This window comes from Carex rostrata, chromosome 16, assembly GCF_964058835.1.
Source record: "Carex rostrata chromosome 16, lpCarRost1.2, whole genome shotgun sequence".
NCBI lineage: Eukaryota > Viridiplantae > Streptophyta > Magnoliopsida > Poales > Cyperaceae > Carex > Carex rostrata.
The window spans coordinates 9,015,584-9,031,310 of NC_135933.1; the positions used below are offsets into that span (position 1 = coordinate 9,015,584).

The window sequence follows — 15,727 nt, forward strand, 5'->3', positions numbered from 1 at the left end:
GTACTCACCAAGAGGGTTTGGTGAGCACAACTTCAAAAATATATCGGATTGACGTTAAATGTCAAATCCAAACCGTTGAAATCCATGTACTTCATGAGTGATGCATATACATGCAAAATTTTGAAAGTTTCGAATTTATTTGCTACAAGGTCAAACAGTCAAAAAAAATAATAAAAATTGAATATATAAAATAACTTATAAAATATTCATTTCTTTGACCACTTAACCATGTAGCAAATAAACTCGAAACTTTCAAAATTTTGCATGTATATGCATTATTCATGAAGTACATGAATTTCAACGGTTTGAATTCAACATATAGAGTCGATCCGATGTAATTTTGAAATTGTGCTGAGCACATCACACTCTAACTTTACTCATAATAAATCAAAACGCTCTCATAGAATTAGAATTTTATCCAGACAGTCAAACTATTTGACAGTATCAAAAACTGGGACCGTCAATTAATCCTCCAGCCCCAGCTTAGAAGTCTCCGAATAAAATAACTGTCCCCATATTTTTTTTTTTCACAGATAACAAGGCCCCATTCAAATACTACTTACATTTAATATTTAGGTTGTTTGACTTTTTTGACAGCCTTTTTCCACACATCAGAGTGTATCTTTCCATTTAAAACAACCACGTGTCTCATTTAAAACATCCCAGTCTTTGGGAATTCGTATCCTCTGAGATATCTCAAACTTTGCGTGACTTTATGGAAAATCTTAACCGTTTAAAGACGTTCTGCACGAATCTCAAAGCTACATGACACTGACCCCTACATCACCCCCGAATAGGCACCGGACACGTCGGTCACGCAAAAGTTGAGATATTTCAGAGGATACGCGCACTCAGTCTTTGGGCTAGTGTCAAATGGATTAACGGCCAGGATAAAATTTGAATTCCCACTAAACATGAATGTTTTTTTTTTTATAAATATGGTAGAAATAAAAATTTCGGCCCCACAAGTCCACAACCAACACGAGGTCTTTAATATTCGTGTCAAACAAACGATGTAAATCACATTCTACACAGTACAGTAGAGTATCCCACTGGATCTGATGAACTCCCCTCCAAGGTGCAGCAGTATATCTTGAATGATACATCTTACATGCAAAGAATTACCTTGCTCTGAATTATGAATTATCTGTCTCATATTAATTTTGTTTTACAAAAAAAATAATTCGCTTTGCCTACCTTTTAAAGAAAAAATGTTTAAATTATTATTAACCTTTTCGGCAACCTGTTGAAAATTTATGCTCTAAATTTGATTTTATTTATTTTTCCGAACACTTGTTCAAATATCTTTTTGAAACTTCCATTTAGTGAAAAAACCAAGGGCATGACTCTATTTTCACTTTTTTTAAAAATAAATTAAATGTGGGCTCTGATTTTACAAATTATATGATTTATTTTCTTCCTGTACTTGCACACCTATGTAAGTAGCTATAGCTTTTCATTGAAGCACACATAGTTTCATTCTTTTTTGTATAATTCCTAATTAAGTTTACAAGTCACACAAAAAAAAAAAACACAAGTAGTTGTCTACAAAATACTGCTGATAATATAAATAAATCACAACCATAGAAACTAATTATAAGATAAACAAACTAACATTATTTTCCAGCGGAAATTAGTCCACATCTCAACTCAACTCAGAAAATCATGCAGCACTTCTCTTCTTTACTCTCACCATTAAACCATTTTTCATCTGGAGAATAATAGAATGCTTTGGAGCAATGACATGGCCTTCTACCACCTCAAAATAAAAATTATACACTATTGCAGCCGCTGCTGCTTTCATCTGTGTAAAAGCCATGTCCTTTCCCAAACAAGTCCTTGGACCAGTATTAAAGGATAAAAATTTATAAGAAGGTTCATATTTCAACTTGTTGTTGTCAGTAATCCACCTTTCTGGTTTGAATTCTGAGCAATCTTTTCCCCAAACCCCCTCCATCCTTGCCATCGAATAAGTCGATATAAGAACCTTTGTGCCGGGCGTTATCAAGAAACCGCTCGGTAGCATATCATCCTTCAACACCCCTTTATGCTCAAATGGAACCGGTGGAAATAGCCGGAGTGCTTCATTTAGTGCAGCATGCAAGTAGACTGATTTTGTGAGCTCTTCGGGATTAAATATGACCATCCCGTCAGAGGTGAAGCTTTGAGGAATTGAACTCAATTCATTTAGGATCTTTTCTTCAACATGACGGTTTTGCGTAAGCAGCCAGAGGAACCATGAGATGCCAGCCCCGGTTGTGTCACGACCTGCTAGCATTAGGTTGACAGTAGTATCTCTCAAGAACTTGTCTACGGTGCCGGTTTCATTGTCATCTATATAAGATGATAACAAATCAGGCAAGTTCTCTGTTGAGTTTGCTGCCTTCTTCTCGGCTCTCTTTTTCTCAATTGTTTCTTCGACAAATCGATCAATCACTCTCCATGCAACAGCTAGCTTCTTTTCTCTTCCCATATTTAGCCTCCGTAGAAGCTTCCACACAGGTATGACATGCCGAAAGAACAAAGCCTCCATGGCAACATCCATTGCTCGTGCAAAAGGTACCGTCGGCAACCCAATAGACAGAGAATTAGGATCGACACCAAAGATTAATTTGGTAGTGATGTCGAAAGTTAACCGCAAACACACGTCTTGCATGTCTATAGGTTGATCTTGCTTGGATGCATGAGCCAAGAAAGGGAGGAGTGACATCTCCACCTTGTCCCGGCTTGACTGTACCACATAGGCACGAAAGCGAGGGTGAGAGATGAGCTGTTGTGCCTTAACACGTTGAGACCGCCACATATCAGCATCAGAATTAAAGATGCCATCACCAAGTATGTCGAAAATCTCCAAAAATTCCTCTCCTTTAGGGTAGTTTTGGAAATTTGATGTGAAGATATGTTGTATGTTCAAGGGATCACTTGTTACAAAGAGATTCATGCCAGGAAACCATCCACCACGGAAAACGAAGTTGCAACGGCACTGACATAAGGTGCCGGTGAGCCACCCATGTAAATCATTGAGATTTGATATTAGATACGGCATCATGCCCACTACCGGCCAATACACCGGAATAGTATACGTAGGTTGTTTGTTTCTAGAGGAGACGAAGTAATGGTAGTAATAGATGAAAAGGAGGAGGCAAGGAATGGAGAACAGCAGCTCAGGGAAAGAAAGAGATGGCCAAGCCATTGTAATTTGCTAGTTAGGTTGAGAGAGATAGATGATGTGTGCATTGGCTTAGATATAGTAACCTCCTTTGTCTTATCTGATCAGTGTTACGTTGCACCTAAATATTGTTCCAATTATTGAGGCGTGGATGACTTGCTTGCCACGATTTAATTAGCTTATCTTTATATCGATCCTTCCTATACTGCACGTGAAGAAGCTATATATAGGGTTTATATATATTTTGATCTATATGTTGCTTTTTACGTACTAAAAGATAAATGTGTTAAACAAAAGTTTTCACAATGTAAAATGGAGCAACGGTAATATGGGTCAGTCTCATTTAATTTGTTGAGAATGCATGTACAAGTTAGTTCAAAAGTATCTTTCGGGGGAATAAGGAATGAATAGAGAAGTAGGTACCTGCCTCATTCAATGGTTTGATCTCGGTCAGATGTATTTTGACCCTATTTCCGAAATAATTTAACAACTAATCCCAATGGCCTGTTCGGCAACGCCTCTTAATTAATTCTAGTTAGAATTAAGTCTTCTTCTTTAAGGAATCGATGTTCAGTTGTCTTAATTCGTGAGTGATAGCTAAGGAGGCTAAAAGAAGGGGTAGAGGTGTCTTAAGACCCGGACAGAGAATTAAGATCCGGACAAAATGAGACTAAAGGAGGTAATCTTAATCCGTGCTAAGGAACCGGTGTTCAGCAGGATTAAGCGACTAAGAAAGCTAAAGGAGACTCCTTTAGTCTCAAGGAGACTTAAGGAAGCCTTGCCGAACAGCCCCAATGGAATTAAGGCCGTCCGATTATTAATTATAAGATCAAATTTGGTGAAATTTTCACTCTGGTCCGTTTTAAACTTCATGTGAAATAATCTTAATGCATATTTAACGGTTTCGATTAAGCATTGGACTGAATTTAATCTGATGTCCATCAAACTGTCCCCCACTTGATCTCAAATTTATCAGTTTATGCACGTTTTTTTCAGATTTTTTTTCTTTTCTTTTTAAATTACTTTCACTTTTTTATATAGAAGATAGGTTAACTAAAGTATTTTTCTGAAGAATTGTAAACATTAACATGACAAATTATATTTTAATCGACAAATATAAAATATTTGTTAATTTAGTAATCTTAATAAGCTATCAGTTTTTTAGAAGTACTAATTACATTACTAATTGTAATATTTTATAAGTATATCAATTTTAGAGATTCAAAAAAAAATTCAAAGATGTAAAAATATACGAAAATATTATTTATACCTTACAGATAAAATAATTAGAATGCAATTACAAATTACTGAAATATAATTAGAATCATGAATTTAAATTGAAGGATAAAGATCGGTTCGTGTAATTTGTATTGTTGGAGATGATCTGAGCTCATAATTTGCTAAATTCTAGTAGAAAGGAATAGGAATTAAAAATTCAAATCAATCAAAAAGTAACCATTTAAGTCTCATCCAACTTAACTCATAAAACTTAATTGAGCAAAAGGTTCAGATGGAGGCTTCTTCCCAAACGACCAAGGAGGCGACACAGGAGTGGCAGCTAGTTACACGCAAGAAGAGATACCCAGACCGCCACCAGTAAGCTTCCCCCATGGTGAACCCTTACACCCCCCTACCTTCCCAACCCTTCCTATGCTCAGGTGGTCTCCTCCCCGGCAAGCCCCACAAACACACTTCCCCCCACCACCCCAAACTCTTCAAGGCCATCTTCACCTATTACACCTCCTAGAACCTATTACTTCATCTCACCACACAGCCCCTCCCACTTGCGGTTCCCACCCTCTTCGGCTTACCTGGAGTGGCGGGGACGATGCTTCCGGTGCTGCAGAACCGGCCACACTGCCTCAAAATGCATGAACCCTAAAAAGTGCGGCTTATGTTGGATGGATGGGCACATTGCTAGTGGCTGCACTAACCCAATTCTCAACCCGGTAGCCAGGCCGTCCAACCCAATCCTTCCTCCGCCGAGACCTAAGACTGAGGAGCCAGGCTTTGACGAGCTTCTTGACGCAACCAACCCTGGCGTTCACTCTGTATTCCCGGCCTCCTCTGTTAAGAAGACCATCTCTTTCATCAACAGAGACGATGCATACTTTGAGGAACTGAATTGCCTCCAAAACGCAGTGATAGTCTACACGGAGGGCCAAGAAACGCCAGTCACTGTTGAACAAATAGTTGACATGGCAGTGGAAACCAAGCTAGTACAGCCCTGCGACATTGCGGTGGGTGCCCTATCAAAGGAGCGGTTCCTCCTTCACCTGCCAGTCGGGGTTGCTGTAGAAACCTTCATAAGAAGGACGTCCCCTCAGCTCTGGGACATGGGAATCTCATTCCAACAATGGACTCCCATTGAAGATGCCTCGGTCAACATCCCACCATACAAAGTTCTACTAGACCTCGCCGGAATTCCACCACACTTGTGGAAAGACTCCGAGGTCATCAGAGCTGTCTCTAGCTTTGGGGTGTATCTGGGCCGGGTTCAGCCGACGAAACCTACTGATTTGAAGGTCTGGCGAGTAGGAGGAGCTGGAGAACATTCCAATGGTTATCACCATGGTTGCCGGAGGTTTAGAACATGACATCAAAGTTTCACCACTGACTTGGAAAAGAGAACCGATATACAAAAGATCCGACCTGCCTATGCTGCCGCGCACCTTCAAAAGACCGCACCCCCCCTCAAGCTCGGAGGAATCCGATGAGGACATGTTCCCAATGTCCAGGGAAGTTCTAATGGAGCTCTGCCGTGATCGGGATCCAGAATCTCTCCCATTGCCGGTCAGGGCGGCGTTGGCAGGTGCCAAATCCATGGGACCGTTCATGAAGCATCATGAGAGGATGGCCGCAGAAGATCCTGCGACAAGAATCGCAGTGCCAGTGGCTGCGCCGCAGTTTCAGATTCTGCAAAGGGTGCAGCCCCAAAATCAGCAATCCCAATCCCCTAGGCAGCCTCCTACCCAAGACTCCTGTGGAGCGGGTCAAAAGCAGCTTCACAATGTGACCCTACCCACCAGCCCCCAATTCACGCCGCATAGAATCAGCCAAGGCGCAAACTTGGAGGCCACCTCTCCTCGTGACCAGGGCAAACAAAAACACGTAGAGGCTCATTCTACGCATCGGGATCAGTCACAACGACAAAGGGGGAGCGGTAGAAACCCTAGAGCATGGCCACAACAGACTGCGGGTCAGACTTCGCCACAAAACCGACCCACTACACAGGGTTCGGTAGGTCGGCCAGGAACTCAAGACCACACGCCTCCACATGCTTCTAGGGATCGCCAAAAGGATAAAGCGGCTATCAACCTTGGCCTTTGTGCCTCGTTTGTCTCCCGAGAAAATGACAAGCCACAACAAAGAGCAACACCTACACAGCTGGCTAGGACAGGTGTCAGCAGCTCAGAAAAAACTTTGAATGAATATCGCCAAGGCATCAGACTCAAGCGGAAAACAACATGGGCCTTCAAGGCAGGCCGAGCAGATGATTTTGGGCCCTCTAAACACACTACGAGGAAAAACAAGAAGGCCAACAATATAAATGTTTGCCTTGACCCAGAAGGTTTTTACAAGGTCCAGGTTGATTATGCGCATTGCTCAGTGATAGCCAATCAAGCAGGCCTTAGCAAAGAGGCTGTAATCCAGACGATTGAGGAAGATAACCAGGAAAGGCAAACACAAATGCTAAATCAAGTCATTTCAATTCCACAAATCCCGCTATCCCAAATTCAAGACGACCACATGGAAGAAAGGGTCCACTTATCGACATCTGAGGATGATCTGGACTCTTTGGAGGGTGATGCTTGATGCAGCAAGCTCGACCAATTAGTTGTTTCTTGTTGCCTCAAATCTTTTTAATGAATAGACTAAAACAAATTAAATTTTTGTCTTGGAATATTAGAGGATTGGGAGGTCATGATAAGTGTGGTGTGGTTAGAGACCTAATTAGGTCATCTAGATGTGACGTGTGTTGTTTACAAGAAACAAAGTTAAATGCAATTGATTTAGCTTATGTCTCCCGCTTCATCCCCTCTTTCTTTCAATTAAATTGTGTCTACCTGAATGCTAATTCCAGTAAAGGTGGAATGATCATCACTTGGAAAAGAAATTTCTCTTTTATCAACTGTTGGGTAACACCGCACACATGCATAGCCGTTCTTGTTCAAAACAGTAGTGGGGTTCAATTTACAGTCACTAATACATATGGACCCTCAGTCGATAGCACGGCAATAAAACTTGAATTTCTTCAGGAGCTACAAAATCTACAAAACTTAGTCTCCGGGCCGTGGGTTTTGTTGGGAGACTTTAATGTCCCACGATGAATGGTAGACAGGTTCGGAGGCGCGAGAAACTTCACAGTTATGGATAGGTTCAATGAAGTCTTGGATGACCTGCAGGTCCTCGAAATTCCACTCAAAAACAGGTTGTATACGTGGTCAAACAAACAGCCTGGCCCTTCTTTCTCCAAACTAGATCGGGCCTTCCTATCCACACACTGGTCTTCACAATTCCCATCCCTGACTCTTGAAGCTCTAGAGCTTTCGGCCTCTGATCACTTCCCTTTGGTGTTAACATGCAAACAGTTGCAAACTACCCCAAAACCATATAGATTGGAAAGAGCCTGGTTCAATTATCCAAAATTAGCAGAAGTTGTTCTTAGTAACTGGAGTGGTGATGAATTAGCCGAAGCCTCATTTCAGCACAAGTGCCTTGTCATGCATAGAGAGATGAGACAGTGACATATCGAGAATTTTGGCAAATTGAATGAGCAACTAACCTTCTGTAAGAAAGCAGTTCTTTTCTTTGATCGTATTGAAGAACACAGGAGATTAGATGTTAGAGAATTCAGCATTCGTTTGAAGTTAAAGGAGCGCATTTTTGAATTGGCAAACTTTGAGGAACTAAAGTGGTTTCAACGATCTCGCTGTAGATGGCTTCAACATGGAGACCGTAATACAACCTTCTTCCATAATTTCGCCTCTTCAAGAACAAGACTGAATATGGTTTCTGCGCTGCAAGTGGGCCAACAGGTGATCAAAGAAGATACCCAGATTCGGCAAATTTTCCTACATCACATGAAGGTCTTGCTAGGAGCAGCGGACCCAGTACTTGATTTTGATGTCCCAACGCTCTATCAGGACACTCATAACCTTGAGCACTTAGCAGCCCCTTTCACTGAAATCGAGATAGAGCATCTAACAAGGCTTGCGGCCCCGATGGCTTACCGAATGAATTTGTCAAGAAATTTTGGCCTTTGTTGAAAGGGGACATCTTAACTGCCTTCCACAAGTTCTCTCTTGGTCAACTGGACCTAGCCGAAACCAATAGAGCAAACATTATCATGATCCCCAAACATGATTCCCCAACTGGTACCTCTGACTACCAGCCTATCAGCATTATCAACCTAATCCCGAAGCTTATCTCCAAACTCCTAGCAACAAGGCTTTCAGGGGTTTTACCAGATTTGATCTCAGCCAATCAGACTGCTTTTATGCAGGGCAGGTACATCGCAGAAAATTTTATCTCCACTCGGGAAATTCTGCAGTACCTATCATCTCATGGTCACCAAGCTGTCCTAGCAAAAATTGACTTCTCGAAGGCCTTCGATTCCGTCAGTTGGGTTTTCCTAATGAACGTGATGAAAGGCGGGGTTCCCTGTCAAGTGGATAGAATGGATCTCAAATCTGCTTCAAACAAGCTCCTCCAGAATAGTAGTCAATGGTGGTTGCTCTGATTACTTCAGCCATAAAAGGGGCCTCCGTCAAGGAGACCCCTTATCGCCTCTCCTTTTCATAATTGCTGTGGATGTCCTTCAGATGATGGTTCTAAATTTTAACAAAACAAACCGGAATGTCTTGGCGCCAAAAATCAGACAACCGGTAGTGGCACTTCAGTATGCGGATGATACCGCTTTTGTTCTAAGCGCTGACGCTCAGACTGTTGCGACCTTCAAAATGATGCTGAGATTATTTTCCAAGATGTCAGGTTTAAGAATAAACTACTCTAAGAGTGCCATCATTCCTTTCAACCTAAATCAACAACAATTGGAGATGATCAGTGCTATCACGAGCTGCGCGGTGTCCAAATTGCCAATAACCTATTTAGGGCTTCCGCTAACGGTTAACAAACCTGGGAAGCAAGCCTACATAAAACTGATTGAAAGGCTCCAATCTCGGCTGCAAGGTTGGCAGGGCAAACTGCTCAGTAGAGGCGGTAGGCTGCAATTGTTGAATTCGGTTCTATCATCAATTCCCATCTACTTCATGTCTTGTTTCAAGCTGCCGGACTGGGTTATCTGTAAAATTGACCGAATTAGGCGAGACTTCCTTTGGGGTAAAGACAACTCAAGAGGAATACCACTTCTCAACTGGGATTCATGCAGAATGACCAAAGGGCATGGGGGTCTTGGCATATTGGACATTAAAACCCATAACTTAGCTTTGTTGCTCAGGTGGTGGTGGAGGTTGTACCAATACAAGGAGGAGCTCTGGGCAAAGACTGCGTTGCAATTGCGAGTCAAGAACACGGTGGCAAGAGTAGGGTCTACTGCTCCAAGGGTCTGGAATAAAACAGGTTCATTTTTTTGGAATTTCCTTATAAAGATTCGACCTTTATTCATCGGTTGTACATCTTGGGTGGTAGGAGATGGCAAAACCATTGCCTTTTGGTATGATGCCTTGGACGGACCTCCGATTATCGATTATCGTGAGAATTTCAAACCCCCCCAACCGCTGATTTCTTTGTGTGAAGCAACACCGGTTCTGTCAGTATTAGCTCCTCAGGTATCGCTCACTTTCAATGACCAGAGGGATGAATTGATTTGGAATTTGACCACCAACGGAACATATACTTCTAGATCCATATACAGGGTCTTGATTGAGGGAGGAAAGGTTGAATGGGAAAATCGATCAATCTGGATTGCGAAAGTGCCGCCATCGGTAAGACTATTGGGGTTCTGATGCTGCAAAACAAAATTCTTACAAGGGAGGTCCTTCAATTCAGGAATATCCCTTGTCAGCCAGCTTGTCCAATGTGCAATTCAGGAGATCTGGAAACGGTGACGCACCTACTATTCACCTGTCCTTATGCAAAAGCAGTATGGAATTTTGTCCAAATTGCGAGTAACAAGGCACTGATTCCCAGTGGGTTGCCGTCTGCATTGTCTCTGGAGGAGATTTGGGCGAAGTCATGGCAACATTCGAGAAATCAAGGTGTGTTGGGGAAAAAGGAATGGCAGTGCAGAGTTTTGTGTGTATGCTGGTGGCTATGGCGTCAGAGGAACGAGGTCATTTTCAAGGGGACCCGTAGAAGTGCTGTAATCTTGGGAGAGAAGATCTTGCATGAGGGTAAGATGTGGTTGAGATTTTGTTAAGATAGGTAGTCGTTGATGTAATTTACTATTCTTGTTCGGTTGACAGCCACTGTCAATGTATTTCAAAAAAAAAGTCTCATCCAACTTGTTGGTATACATCCATTATTAATTAACATCTTATGGTTCAGATTTAATACGAGAAATCTAAAACTTTTTCTATTAATGAAAAGATATTTTAGTCAATTTAGCTTTATTACTAGATGGAAACAACTAATTGTCATTTAATGTACAGTTGAGACATACGCAATACTTTTCATTCAATCTACAACGATACAAAAAATTATATAAATATACTTAAATTTTTAATAGTGTTAGAAATAATTATTTTATCCTTTAAGAATCAACAATTATTAAACAGAATATACATTGAAATTAAATATACACAATATCTTAAATGTGTTCTCAAAATACCCTAGTATTCAATATATTGATCAATAATAATAAAAAATTAATAACGAACTGTGATAGCAAGGAAAAATTATTCTTTTTTTCTTCCAAATTTAGAGAATTTGTACAAAATGATCATCATCAGGTACAGTCCAAAAAATATTTCATCCTTTTATTTTCAATGTTCGTGTCAGATTTTCTCTTCAATGTACACAATTCACTTTTTTTCTTTTTGAAAGGATCATGGCAGAAGCTGCCAGAGAACAATTCACTCTTTTTCATACATCAAAAATCATATCAAAATATACTAGATATATAAGACCTGAAATTACTAATTAGAGCAATTAACTCCGAGATTTTTAAAACTATATATCGTCCTTCTTCGTTGTGCAACGTGCACATAGCAATAAATTTAATGCTACAATATAGCGCACTTAGTTATTGTTAGATTAAATAAGTAGGACCATATCTATCGAAGATATATATATTTAATATACATATATAAAGTTTTCCCCTTCAAATATTTAGGAGCGTGGGCCCTCATTTCTCAAGTATCAAGTGCTGTAAGAGCATCTACATCCGTGAAACTCTTGGAGTTTCTAAATAACTGTTAACTAATTTTTAGAAATTTTGTCTCTGAAAGTTTCTAAACTCCCACATCCCTGAAACTAAAATTAGAGTTTCTTAATTGCCACATCAGCAAAAAAATTACTAGAGAAAAGAATTTCAACCAATTATTTGGCCACGTTAGAGTTTATAAACAGTTTCTTATTAAGAAACTTTGGAGCAAAGTTACTAAATAAGAAACTCATCTGCATCCCTGAAACTGGTTTAGAAACTGCCACATCAGATTAGAAATTCCAAGAGTTTCAGGGATGTAGATGCTCTAACAAGCACATCCACATTTTTTTTGTTTCTAACTTTTTAATAAGGAAAGGGATCAAGCTGCTCAATTATTAATATCCACAAGTAGATCTTCAATCGGATTTTAAATTTGGGGTTTCTCACATGAAAAGTATTGTTTTTTTTACCACTAAATTAATTACTAATTATTCTCATCTGCACGAGTTCGCTTACATAGTTACATTTTGCTGAGTCATTAGATTAAAATAAGATATTTAGTTTGTATTACATGCGAATTTTCAATCATAAATATATAGTTTTAAATAAATCATACCGCACCAAACCATCCGGACCAGATCAAGATTAATCTCATGATGTCATCAAATGATCACAAATGTATAGCAGCAAATTCAAAATGTTATGTATTGATATTTACCGGTGTACTAATTTTTAAGATTTGTCAATTTATTCATGTAATGGAGATAATAGGAGCCGTAGTTAGTACCATAGTGACAAGGTACGCATTTTATTCGCGTTTAATTCGCAAATAATTCGTTTTTTTTATATTACCGAACCGAATAGCGTATTTAACGTTGACCGAACCTTTGACCGAATAAAACGCGAATTTTACGAATTATTGGCATTTTTTCCGTAAAAACTCGTCCGAAGCAAAACTATTTTCTACTCAAAAAGCTTATCTCCTCATGGGCCTGGCAGAACCGAAGCTATTTCTACCCAAAAAGATTGTCAGAAATATTGAGTGGGTATCAAAGATCTTTTGTGACTAGGAATTACATAAATTTTGTATAGCAATTTAAATTTGGGTGGTTTTTTTTTTTTGCTTCCTAGTTATACACCTGTACCGAATCATTCCCGAATTATATCCGAATCACAAATTTTTGACCTCGCCGAACCGAACCCGAACTATTTATTTGTCACTATGGTTAGTACTTCAAACTTAAGTGTTATTAAATATTGAGAATCATGCAATCTGGAATTTGATATTACCTGAAAACCTAAATTACCTTTAATGAAAACAAAATTATGGTTAGTTAGAATAAATAAAGTACAGAAAAAAAATATGGTGAAAAGGGGTTGGCAGGGTATATGTGAATGTCCTTTATGTTGAAAGGATGAAACAATTTATCATCTCTTTGTTCAATATCCTTATATTTTGTTCAATGTTCCTTTTAAGTGACAAATTACTATTAGCAATGTTAAAGGAGTTGTTCTTTACATAATTTGGTTAGAATTTAGAAAGGAATTAATGACTTATGTTTTAATAACACCATCATTAAACCAGTTTATCAACGTGTAGCAGCAAAAATTCTGGCGCTGACATCTTATGAGTGTAAGTGTAAAGGTGATTCTACTTACTTTAAACTACTCTCATTTTACCCCAGGATTTTAAGAAAACTATTACCAGTATAGGTATGGCTCAAGGGAGGAAGAGGATTCAAATTTCAAAGGAGGCAGCTTCCCCAAGAATGTATGGTACAAACAAGGGTAGAAGAAGATGTAAGGGCAAATTAGTCAAGAAGAGGTGAACAATGACTTTACTTTTGTTAAGTGCTTGTTATGAACAGATGTTGTCTTTTGATCTTCAATTGTGCCTGAAGTATTTTTATTTGTAAGGATTTTTAGGGAGACATGTAATCACTATTCAGTGGTATTGACTAATGACTAGTTAATAAGATAGAGCTATATACTTGTACCAGTGGAATGTGTACCAATTATTTGGTATCAATCTCCACTTTACCTGATTTCTAATATAGAAATCGCTGGCTCTCCCACTTTTATTCATAAAAAAAAAAAAAATTTGAGAACCATGAATTTACTTTCCCTTTGTTTTATTTTTAGAAAATTAAAAAAAAAAATTTTGGAAACGAGATAGATTATGTTTTTTTTTTAATAAATAGATAGAACTGAACTAATAGTCAGATCCTATTGGGAGGCCAATGAGATCGAACCAACAGCTGGGTCCCATTAATTTTCACAATTTTACCACGACAACAGTCACATAGTGTGAAAATTCATCGATTCAGTTCCATTGGCCTCTTTCCAATGGAGGACTAGGTGGAAGAGATAAAATGAATGAGAGGAGAGAGCCTGCGAATTTTACAGCCTCTACTAGGCGAAGATATGTTAATGATTCGGTTCCGGTAGCTTTTCGATATTCTTTGACAAGTACGTACTGCATTTGATGGCATCAACTAGATTGGTTCGGTTGTTAGTTTTATTTTATTACGTGGCGAGATGGGCTATGGTGAGATGCGAAGTAAAGCGACTATTTTATTTCACACTCATATTTTGTGATTTGAAAATCCAAACGACTTATCCGAACAGCTCAACATGATCTCCATATTGAAATGTGCTTGGAGACCAAATTTTACATTTTTTTTTAATTTTTTTTACTATTTATTAAGCAATTTTGAAAATCGCTGACCCGATGGTCCAGAAATTTTTACTGTTTTTTTTACTGTTCACAGCAAAACAGCAGTTTTCAAAATTGCTTAATAAATAATAAAAAAATTCAAAAAAATGTAAAATTTGGTCTCCAAGCACATTTTAATATGGAGATCACATCTAACGGTTCGGATCTGTCATTTGGACTTTCAAAATAAAAATACGGCGTGAAGTAGAAATGCGTTTTACTTCGCAACTCACCGTAGCTCATCTCTTATGTGGCCTGTGTTATTATTGTACACTAATTTCATTTAAAAAAATTAACGAAAAGGCATCTGAACTTATGTATATCATCGGTCCATCTATATAATCAAAAAATAATAATGCATATATATTGTTTACAATAATTTGATTTTTAAATTTCTAAAAACAAAAAATTGTTAATATTATGTCATGTAAATGTGCAAACTCCAATGATGGCAACTTGAGCCCTCCATTGTGAAATGTGCATTCATTTATCCTTCTAACAAACAAAAAAGGTAAGAAAATAGATAATCTAGAGGCAGTTATTCGCTACATTCTACATAAAGCATGTCATACAAATATAAGAAATTATCTCAACACTTTGAAGATAAGTTTTTTACCACTATATATAGACATATTCTTTTGGTAACTTATAACAGATTAGGATGATGAACATATTAGGGATATTTGAATTCAAATTGAAGTATTTAGTTTCCTTGATTGTACAATTGGTTTATATGTCGACAAAGGACACGTAAGGATTTCTAAATACCAACAAAAGACATGAAAGCGCATGGGTGAGATTTCTCTTTCAAATCCGTGCAAGTGCTGTGTAAACATGTACATATACACAAATAAAATTGGTAATTAAATAAATAAAATAATGAATTTGCATTTTTGTCCCAATTAATAAAAATATATACAGTATGTTTTCATAGCATAAGATATAAATAAATTTCCTTAAAATCATCTTCATTAACAAAAAAAAGATACTAGTCTAAATATAACATTCAATGCTATTTCTGTGTTATCAGAACCGGACCGGACCGGTCGGTTGGACCGCAAAAAACCGGACCCGGTCACCAGTCCGGTTCGGTTCTTATTGATTATCGCTTATGTTATTAGACCGCTTGAATCTGATTTAACCGGCCGGTCTTTTACATAACCGCTGAAGAAAACGGAAGTAAAACTCGGGTTGAAATCAGATTTCATGTAATTTCGCCTCATTATTTTCTTGCCTTTTCTTCTCACGCTAAGATGGAAGGAACTGATAATTTGGCTCTCCTTTCTTCTTCAATCTCATCTCATTTCTTCACATGCTAGAAATTTGATCAATCTCATTCTTAAGGCATAACTTCAAACGGAATCACAAAATAACCAGTCAAGATTAAATATTGTAAGTAATCTCTTGTGATCATTAATTTAGAATTTGTAAACATTTCAAAAACTTGAAGTTTTGAGTTGATTTTATTGAATAGATCGATGCATTAAAGGTGTTTGATGAAATGCTCAAACCA

General features: G+C 38.4%; 3 protein-coding genes across 3 annotated transcripts; 2 read left to right on the plus strand and 1 right to left on the minus strand.

The window, feature by feature from the left end:
* Window positions 1–1,548: 1,548 nt before the first annotated feature.
* Window positions 1,549–3,319, minus strand: LOC144567225 (noroxomaritidine synthase 2-like). The gene has a single exon (XM_078317311.1). The coding sequence runs from the start codon at window positions 3,191–3,193 to the stop codon at window positions 1,664–1,666; it is 1,530 nt and encodes a 509-aa protein (XP_078173437.1). The 5' UTR covers window positions 3,194–3,319; the 3' UTR covers window positions 1,549–1,663.
* Window positions 3,320–7,500: 4,181 nt separating this feature from the next.
* Window positions 7,501–8,439, plus strand: LOC144567116 (uncharacterized). The gene is made up of 2 exons (XM_078317168.1): window positions 7,501–7,883; window positions 8,004–8,439. Exons 1-2 carry the CDS (start codon window positions 7,501–7,503, stop codon window positions 8,437–8,439), a joined length of 819 nt encoding a protein of 272 aa, XP_078173294.1.
* Window positions 8,440–10,136: 1,697 nt separating this feature from the next.
* On the plus strand, window positions 10,137–10,550 carry LOC144567117 (uncharacterized). The gene has a single exon (XM_078317170.1). The coding sequence runs from the start codon at window positions 10,137–10,139 to the stop codon at window positions 10,548–10,550; it is 414 nt and encodes a 137-aa protein (XP_078173296.1).
* Window positions 10,551–15,727: the final 5,177 nt, after the last annotated feature.